Source organism: Belonocnema kinseyi, chromosome 6 (assembly GCF_010883055.1).
Source record: "Belonocnema kinseyi isolate 2016_QV_RU_SX_M_011 chromosome 6, B_treatae_v1, whole genome shotgun sequence".
Classification (NCBI taxonomy): domain Eukaryota; kingdom Metazoa; phylum Arthropoda; class Insecta; order Hymenoptera; family Cynipidae; genus Belonocnema; species Belonocnema kinseyi.
The window spans coordinates 122,272,935-122,283,503 of NC_046662.1; the positions used below are offsets into that span (position 1 = coordinate 122,272,935).

A 10,569-nucleotide genomic window follows, 5' to 3' on the forward strand; every position below is an offset into this window, starting at 1 on the left:
GTCGCGGGACGGTTGGATATTTCCTCAGGTAAAACATTTTTCAAAAATGCGAAGGTCATTTCTGAAATAAATTTCAACGAGGAATTCAATAGTGACCTTCGTTTTGGCCTTGAAGTTGACCTTCATGGTTTTTTGAAGGTCAACTTTGTATTTTTAATTGGAAACCCCCTTTTTTACATCTGCAATCGATAGAGCGGAAAATTCTACGTTCAGGCATGTACCCAAGTCATAGTTCAATTGTAACGTTCAAGGTCAGTTAGAGGTTATTTAAAATTTACAAAGTTTTCCAAGAGGTCAGTTTAAGTACTGAAGTAAATTTCAATGAGGAATTCAATAGTCACCTTCAATTTGACCTTGAAGTTGACCTTCATGGCTTTTCGATGGTCAACTTGGTTTTTTTAAATTGAAACCCGCTTTTTTACATCTGAAATCGATAGAGCGGAAAATTCTACGTTCAGTTACATACCCAAGTCATAGGTCCTATACCGTTTTTCCATACGAATATTATGAGTCCAAACTAAACTTACGTATTATGAGTACATACTTACTATCTTCCACTAAAAGATTATTATGGCGCAAGCTAAACTTTCGGAATGAGAAAGGGTATCTGTTTTAATGATGCGTGGTTGGGGAGATCGAGTTCCATCTTATGATCAAGTACGTTTGCTTTTTAATCGCACTTTTCGTAATGGAGAAGGGTTAAATCCTGTCTCAAAATCAATGATTGAAAGAACTGTAAGGCGCTTTATGAATCACGGATCAATCAAGGACCTTCAGAGAACTAGTCAACCAAAATCTGCAGGATCTGAGGAGATGCAGATGGACATAGCCCAAGCATTTGTTGAAAACCCACACCTTAGTTTACGTCGATGGTAATCTCAATGCCCGTGTATGTGAAGAGCTTCTCAGAAACCAAATTGTACCAAGAATAAGGAAGATTACAGGCGATAATTTTCAAAATATTTGGTTCCAGCAGGACGGAGCAGCGGCTCATTATGGTAGGGAGGTTCGATCATATTTGGATACTCAGTTCCCTCAAAGGTGGATTGGAAGAAGGAGTGAAATCGAGTGGCCTGCTAGATCTCCTGATCTGAAGCCTCTCGGCTATTTTCTTTGAGGTTGTTTAAAGAGCAAAGTATACTCAACGCAACCGCAAAGCTTAGACGAATTGCAGAATCGGATTCTGCAACAGGCTACTTTGATGGATAGGGAGATGATTCGTAATGCTGTAACTCATTTTGACAATCGTATAACTTTTTGTCAAGAAGCTCAAGGTTTTCAGTTCGAACATCTTCACTGAAGCGTGAGAGGCAAGGGGACTCACGCTAATCAAGCACCCCAAAACGTGAGAGGAAAAGGGACTCACCCTAATCAAGCACCCCAAAGGGAACAGAATTTACTGCGTCCACGTCGTTGTTCCTGGGTGATGCTAAACATAAACAGAAACTGCTTGGAAAAACCTTGAAGATCATCACCAAGATCAAGACAGAGCTCACCAATGATTTTCTCGTTGAAATTGACTTCAGGAATTGCAATTACAATTACAATTACAATTTACCTATGACTTGGATACGTACCTGAACGTACAATTTTCCGCTCTATCGATTGCAGATTTAAAAAAAGGGGGTTTCAATTTAAAAAAACAAAGTTGACCTTCAAAAAGCCATGAAGGTCAACTTCAAGGTCAAAATGAAGGTGACTATTGAATTCCTCATTGAAATTTACTTCAGTAATTAAACTGACCTCTTGGAAAACTTTGTTAATTTCAAATAACCTCTAACTGACATTGAACTTTACAATTTACTTATGACTTGGGTACGTGACTGAACGTAGAATTTTCCGCTCTATCGATTGCAGATGTAAAAAAGGGGGTTTCAATTTTAAAAAACAAAGTTGACCTTCAAAAAGCTATGAAGGTCAACTTCAAGGTCAAAATGAAGGTGACTATTAAATTCCTCATTGAAACTTACTTTAGTAATGACCTTCACTTTTTTGAAAAATATTTTACCTGAGGAAATATCCAACCGTCCCGGGACTTTTTAGACACCCTGTATATACACAATTTAGAAGTTACAAAGTCTGCTCAGTAGACCGTATGTGTAAAGTTTAAATCATAAAGAAAAAATTAGAAATGAGCTAACTCAGTTTATGGAACAACGACAAAAGGAGCAATAAAACGTTTAAGAATGTGTTCGTTAAAGCCGAAGGAGCTTTCACAAAAGAGAATTCAAAATCACCAAATTGCCGTTGCCAATGCTTTCACCTTTAATTTTCAAAAGTATAGGCACATAAATCGAGCGCAAAGCGCGAGAACCAACAATCGCGCGCTCGAGGCGCACTCAAACCAGTGAGCCGCGCGCGCAGCGCGTGGTGAGACTGCTCCTGCGAAGCGGGCAGATTTTGTTATTTATATCTGTTTCTAGTAATATTTTTTCCAAATTGAAAGTCATTAGATGTTCCTGGAATGTATTTTTATCAATATTAGAGAGATTCCGCACTAATCTTTTGGCTGCTTTTGAATTTAGACTATAGGAAAATTAAGTGGAGATGTTAATCAATTCGTGATCGGAACACTGGGTCACACGGTTTTCGCTTTTGCATTAGAGGCACGTTTTAGTTTTGTGAAGAGCGGCGAGTTGTAAAACACACTAAAATACTAATGTAAAAGTTTGGCAACAAGAAGAATGTATCAAAATTTAAAAATGAATGTAGTAATGAAACCGTCAAAGCTATTCTATTATTTTAGGTTAAAGAATATTAGTGAAAACGAATTAGAATACTTACCACCATAACGGTTCCATCAGTAGCTAAAACTTGCTTCTTCCAAATTATTTGATCCCTTCAAAAGTGATCTTCACAAACTATATATGCAGGTTAAACAAAAAAATCCTTTTTTTCACGCTTAATTTTTAAGCTTTTTAAAGATCAATGCAATATACGGAACAATAAAAATTATGATTTTTATAATTTCTTGTATATTCTTATTATAGTGTAATAATAAATTTGGATATTGTTTTAATTCTAGAAATAGTTCATCCTTGCTAAATTCAAGCTCAAAATCATCTCATCAGCTTTCATTCAAATGTAGAGCCTTCAGAAAAATGACATAGCGCATTTGTATCGCTAGTCACCCCCCTGGTTAGAGAGAAAATGGGTAGCGTGTTGTTCGCAGGACACAAGCTTATAAATATCCTTTACAATCATTTAGGCAATACGAGTATTGGAACGATTAGTTTCTTGATTAGAATCATGAGGCACAATCGAGATTCCCGAAGAGTACACCAAATATTTGAGATATTTTGTATGATTAGAAGCAAGATTTATGCCAGTGTTAAAATCTTCAGTTAGGATAATGCTAAAAAAGGTAGAAATAAGTGAAAAAATTGTCAATTCAAGCTCTAAGCTCTGTGCCATAGTAGGCTTCGTGTAGTTTATAAACTATTCCTACTACAACACTGTTAGAAGCTGACCTTACTTCAATAAAGAGAAATTTGGTCCTGGGATTAGTGGCTACTAATCCCAGAACCAAATTTCTCTTTAATCCGCTGGATTCACTTCAACCACAGTCCCACTCAGAATATAATGCAGAAAAAGAAAACCTCCACCACCCCTTCTCTCGTGTCTGTCTCTTCGAAAGAGCGAATCGTTGTCAATTGCAACTAGGCTAGAGGGTATATTTGGAGTTAATCAGGACTCAGAAACAGCTATTATATAGGAGAAACATGTACTAAAAAAATGTTTGAATCCTAGAAAATGGGCTGAGAGAGACTGGTCGTTAACATGACAAACGCTTAAGGTATCTATTGATATACTAGGAGAAATATTTTGTAGAAAAATATTGCGAAAATAAGAAGCTTACGAAGTATGCGTGAAAAATGACTAAGGCAATGAACCATAACACAGGCTCACAAAAAAGCATGTTGTACGAGAGATCGGAGTATGGTATTTATATGGATTTTCTGGCGCTGAACTCGAATCTGGCTTCATTTTACCCCGAGCACATCGGGGTTTTCCCCTAGACGCAAAAAATTACTTAGAAAATCAGGTTTGTCGAGTATGAAAATAACCCTCGTTATTAAAATCGTCTGACAACAGATCAAAGCATGATATATTTATATTTCTTTGGTTTTCAATACGAACCTGACATTAGTTTACTCGAAGCATGTGAGATATTTTCACTATACGCCAAAACTTTCCTAAAAATTGTTTTTTTCGGGTATGAAATTGACCTTGTTTTTTAAATTGTCTTTAAATACTTCAGAGCATAATATCTTAATGTATTTTGGTGCGCTAAATACGAATCTGATATTACCTTACCCTCATCACGCCAGGGGTTCACGCTAGAAGCTAAAAATTCCTTAGAAAATTAGTATTGTCGGGCATGAAATAACCATTGTTATTGAAATATGTTCCTTTATTCGGCTCTAAATTTATCCAGGCTCAGGAGAAAGTTTTTAGCCCCCAAATTAAATTCACTATAACGTCATTTTATAAAAAAGAGCTCTTTAGGGAATTCTTCGAGTCTATGAAAAAAGTTGAAGGCTCTGGAGCGAAAGCTTCCATCTGTATTCAACCTTAAAAGTACTCCCAAGATCATTTTCTTTATATAATTCCGCTAACAAAGGTGGAATTATACTAAAACAGCCTGGATTTCAGGGAAATTTTCGGATCTAGTGAAAAACTTTGGAGAGTTAGCGGAAATCTGAGTTCAAATTCGTATTCAGCATCTAAAATATATAAAGATGCCAGATGACTTCATATCCAGTAGTGATTCGCTAAACTAAAACCTGCTTTTCTAAGGAATCTTCTGCATCTTATGGAAAACCCGGACCTGCTGAGGGAAAACAAAGATCACGTTCGTATTCAGCACCCCAATATACATCAATATATCGTATTCAGATCGCATTCCAGTTTATTTAAACAACCAGAGTAACTCTCTATACGGAAAACCTGCTTTTCTAGGGAATATACTACATCCAATACATATATAGATGTCAGGTTCGACCTGCTACCAAACGATTTCCAAAACAAAGTTCATTTCATAACAGAAAAATATTATTTTCTACAGAAATATCCGCATCTAGGGGAAAACCCTAATGTTCTTGGCAAAAAATAATGTCATATTCGTATTCAAAGCACAAAAAATACGAATTCACATGACAAAGCTGATTTTCTAGGGAATTTTTCGCATCTAAGGGGAAACCCTGACGGGCTCGAAAAAAATTATTGTTAGATTCATACTCACCGCACCAAAATACATAAAAAGATCCTGCTTGCACCTGTTTACAGATGAGTCCAATACCAAGGGTACTTTCGTATCAGAGAAATGTGATTTTCTAGGAAAATATCCGCGTCTAGGGGGAAACTATGATGAGCTTGAGGAAAACTAATGCTAAGTTTGCATTCCAACCCCAAAAAATGTAAATATATCATGCTCTGATCTGTTTTCAGCCGATTTTAATAACAGAAGTTATTCCATACCCGACAAAGCTGATTTTCTAGGGAATTTTCCGCGTCTATGGAAAAACCCTGATATGCTGGGGGAGGGGGGAATAGTTTCGGATTCGTATTCTGCGCAGAAAAATAAATAAAAATATCATGCCCGACCTTCTTTCAGATGATTTTAATACTAAGGGGAAATTTATACCCAGAAAAATCGATCTACTAGTGAATTTTCCGCATCTAGGGCATTTGTGTTGATGTTCCATAACATTTCATGCGCTTTTGTTGAAGGTGAAGTAAAGTTTAATATACTTTTCTAATTCTACATTCTACAGTGTACAGTAAAGAGAAATGGCGTACAAGGAAGTAACTGTCTTTATTACTTGGCATTAATAATTTATAAATATATAATACTTTAGGCTCTCGCAACAAATTCAGTGAATTTGGGATCACGGTACTGATTACTTTTAACGCTTTTTTCATTGGTTTCTACCTATCGTGTTTCATTTTCATTTACTGAACGATTATCACTGAATTTAACCCTGCGTAGTCGCATATGGGTCAATTTCGACTCCTGCGAAATTTCACTTTAATATTTCCAGAAAACCGAAAATGGGCAGGGTGCGGCTGCCTCCCGTAAAAAAACTTAGTACAGGTACGAGCCTGCACGCGGAGTCTGACCGCCCCCGGTCAGTCAGTTGCTTCACTCTCGTCGTTCAAACTTTTTAGTGGAACAAAAATGTCACAGTGCGACCGGCGTATTAAAAAAGTTTCAATTTAAAAGCTTTAAAATAGCAGAGGCACATAAGGTTTTTATTTTATTTTTCAACCCTTGATTTCCCTCTCCTTGAAATCGTGCATTTTCAAACACTTCAATAATTACACGTTTTCAGCAGAAACAATCAAAGCGTAGTTTTTCTTGAAGAATAAGGTTTCCCCGATGATAATCCATGATCATTTTCTTTTTATTATAAGTCATTTTTTAAATATTGAAATTGATGCCAAAAATGTTTTTGTTTGCTTGTATTTTTGATGAAAATATCAATTTATAAAAACGAATGTAATAACTTCTGTACTTAAAAAAACACGAGTATTTATATACAAATTTGTATGGAAATTTCGGGTCTGATAGTAAATTCTTCATTATTAACATAGTTTACACCAGCAGCACAGTATTTTATTGAATTTCATTTCTAAATCAAATAATTTAATGTAAAAAAGACACCGTAACAGATCTCCCAAGCGCCAAAGCTTCCGCAAATGAACAATGAGTAACCTGAAAAAGCTCCCAGCAATCGGAGCACAAGATAAAAAAAGTTGCCGTTTGAAAATTAAAACAAATACATGACAAAAAATACACCACCCCACCCTACGACAGTTTGCACGACTCGCACTCCAATTGCTGGGAGCTTTTTCAAGATACTCATCACTAATTTGCGGGAGCTTTGACGCTTAGGAGATTTGTCACGGATTAAAAAAAAAACTGGCAGCGCGCGAAGCACGAGTATGAGAATCATTGAGTAAAGTTCATTGTGCAACAAGTGCGAAAAGTTTGAAATTCCATGTTTTTAAAATGTGCACAAAGTGTCAGATTTCTTTACTGTGAGATTAGACTGCGTCAATATGGCATTCTCGAACAGATTTACGTACGGAAATATTCTGGCACGGCAAACTATGTAAAAATACCATATTCCCGCACGCTAGAATCACAGTAGAAAAGTTTGAAGCTTTGCAAACATTATACATACACGGTATGAGGCCATTGCCATGCATATCTTTCAAAAAGTTGATATTTATTATATATTTTTAAAAAATCAAGTTTGAATTTTTATTAACTGGTATTTAGTAAATAATAACGCATAGGCTGTAATGGTTTGACACCCTTCATTTCAGAACTTGTTTCATTATTATATACCATCTCAAAGAAACCTCTTTTTTATTCAAATGACAGCTTTATGGACTTACTGTGTTGATTTATAAGCATTCGAATGGATACTCTAGACATAAAAAATCTGTCTAAAAAGTATTGAATACTGTTCTCTGTTTGTAGGTCCACGTCGTGAGATTCCTTTAACTCCAACACACCCCGAGCCATTGTTTCTACAACATCAGTGTGTCTATTTCTGATTTTAATCAAAGCTTGGCAGAATCTGAAAAAGTTGTTTAATATTTATCTTTAGATTTTCTATACATGTTCATTCAAAATTTATATTAAAACTTAAATCTTATAGTACCATTTCATTTCCTGTAGGTGGCTCCTATACTGACCTATATAGGTCACTTACAGCATCCTTATATATAATCATATTAGTGACCTATATAGGTATTTGCATTAGGGTAGTACTCCACAGCATTCACCAGACCACTCAATAATACTCTTCGAGGATTTTTGAGACCTAGCGTTAATGCGGATGCTAAAACGAGTTTCTGAAAAAGCGAGAAAAGTTCGGGATTCCTAGGTGGTTTACCAGGTCGAATTTTAACATTCTTTGGGGGCGTTTTGTTGTTCATCCTCCAAATAGGACTAAAAGTCTTAATATCATAAGTATTAGGTCAATCCGAATGAATCAGAGGATTTGCTAGAAGTGGCCTGATCCCAGAAAAAAACTTTATTAGGGCGAAATTAAAATTTATTTTTATTATGAAATTCTCCATTTATTTTTCATTGATGACTAATGAAAGAAATTGCAAGAAGATAGTGACTTATAGGTTATAATAACTTAAAAAGTAAGTTTTATCAGTCTTTATAAAAAACGTTTGATTTTCTTTAATCGATTTTGTATTTTCATTTCCATAATTTTTTACATTTTTAAATAAATATTATTCACTCAAAATAAAGAGAATTTGATTGCTTATATTCTTTGAATGATAATTTTTATTTTATAAATCTAATTCCTCTGAAAAAAATAAATATATGAACGATAACGAATTAGAAACAAAGATTAAAAATTATTTAGAGGCTATGTGAGAAGGAAAAGAAGAAACAAAAGAATGTGGAAAACGTTAGTTCTAAGCATTTTGTTTTCTTGTTCACTGTTACGGTTTGGTTAATTATATATGTTTGAGTGGCCTGGTGAAATCTCTGGAGTACCCGGGTTGTCGCATGTCTCACAATTATGATTTTTAGATACCTCCGGAGGGTTAACGTCTAAATGCCTCCGAATAATGTTAAAAATTGAGCTGGCAAACCACCTAGGCACCCCAGACAATTCTCACTTTTTCAGAAACTCGTTTAAGCCTTAGCAGGAACGCAAGGTCTCAAAATTTCATAGTAAATTCTCGGCTACACCTAGATTGTCATATTTCTTATCATTATAACTTTTAGATACTTTCCAAATTTTAACACCTAAATGCCTTCTAAAAAATTCCTCAAAGAATATGTATCAGTGACCTGGTGATTTTTCTTCAGCACCTAGTTAGTAGTAATCCTGATAATTGTGACTTTCAGATACCTCCGAATGTCGAAATGCCTCTGAAGAATGTGAAAATTCGACCTGGTAAGCCACCTCGGAAACCCACACCATCCTAGCTTTCTCGGTCATGCATTTTAACCTTCACAGGAACGTTGGATCTCAAAATTCCTCCAAGAATATGTTTCAGCATACTGGTAAATTCTCTGGAGCACGAGGTATGTCGTAATTCTTATAATTACGACCTATAGATACCTCTAAAGGGCTAGCACCTAGCCTTTGAAGAATGTTAAAACTAGATCTAGCAAGCGACCTAGGGATCCTGAACTATTTTCACCTGTTTGAAACCCGTTTTATCCTTGACAACAACGCAGGGTCTAAAATTTATAAATGACTGAAATTACAAATTTTATATTCCTTCAAAGTATTAGAACCTAGACGCTTCCGAAGAATGTTCAAACTTGAAAGGTACGTCAACCTGACAGTGCCATTTTGTCAAATCGAAAATTTTCTTAATCAATATTTAAGAGCTCATTTAGGGCTAATTTAATGCCCAAATTCCAAATTTAATAAACTAAAAAAAAATATTAACCCACAAATTGTACAGACAATGCCATTAAATACCAAAAGCGGAATTAATTAATTATTTAGGCCTTCCCAAATCCACGCAAAAAAATTTTTCGGAATTAAATGCTATTGCTTCTTCTTGGTATTCAGAAGTAACAAAGTCGAAAAGAACTATGAATTAGCTGAAAATGAATTTTTTTTTCTTAAAAACATAAGCTTCATGCTAGTGAGGAAGGTCCAAAAATGAGTTGCAATTTTGTTCTCAAATTTGCATGCATTTCACCCCGAAAATTCTTACGAATTCAGAAGAAAAAATACGTTTTTCTAATTATATTTTAGTTCTAGAGGTTTAGCAAGCAGAAGAAAGTATAAAAGGTATTTTCTATGAGAAAAAGAAAGAATTTTTTTGCAGATTTTATTTAGAATTTTCAATATTGCGAATTGATTTAAAACTCAAACATCTCTCTTTACTATCCCGAGTCGAAATTTAGACCCTACTTTGAAGTTGCAGCTTCTTATTAGAACCTGCTTTAACGTTAGTTAAACGTATAGCCCCTGCTTTCAACTTTTAACTCCTAGTGAATGAAACATTAAAGCCTACTTTAAAGCTGTAACACCTCTCTGAAGCTACTATGAATCTTTAGAGCTTATATTTTTAAAACTCAAGACCCAACTTTGACGCTGCTTAACCTCCCATTCCATACTGACCCTACCTTGAATCTTTTGAGCCTACAATGTTCTAACTTCATGAAAATAATGTAAAAATGATTTTTCACTTAGGTTAATTTAACTCATGGGTCATCTTAATGACCTAATGCACACTCAATTAACAAAAATATTTAATTGAAGATTTAACCTAATTCTAATGAATTATTTATATATAAATCAATACTTCTTTACAATGCTTAATCACAGAAAAATATTTTCTCTTAACTGAAAATTCTGAAAATTTGTATGATTAATGATATTCATAATGAATAATTACTAAATATTGTCCATTAATAAGCCGTTATAACATTTTTTATCAATAAATAATGAAAGTGTGTGTATTCAACAGTCATGTAGATGACTGAGAATCACAACAAATTATAAGAATACAATATTTTCTATCGCTAACCACAGATATTCTGAATGAAATAAAATTTGAAAA

General features: G+C 34.7%; 1 protein-coding gene across 4 annotated transcripts in view; it reads right to left on the reverse strand.

The window, feature by feature from the left end:
* LOC117174902 (pyruvate dehydrogenase (acetyl-transferring) kinase, mitochondrial) overlaps nucleotides 1-10,569 on the reverse strand; it is a 410,760-nt gene that overhangs the window by 159,023 nt on the left and 241,168 nt on the right. For all 4 annotated transcript variants that reach the window (XM_033364340.1, XM_033364342.1, XM_033364341.1 and 1 more), the window contains one exon: nucleotides 7,408-7,592. In XM_033364340.1, the coding sequence (XP_033220231.1) occupies nucleotides 7,408-7,592 (185 nt within the window). The remainder of the gene's footprint in view (nucleotides 1-7,407; nucleotides 7,593-10,569) is intronic.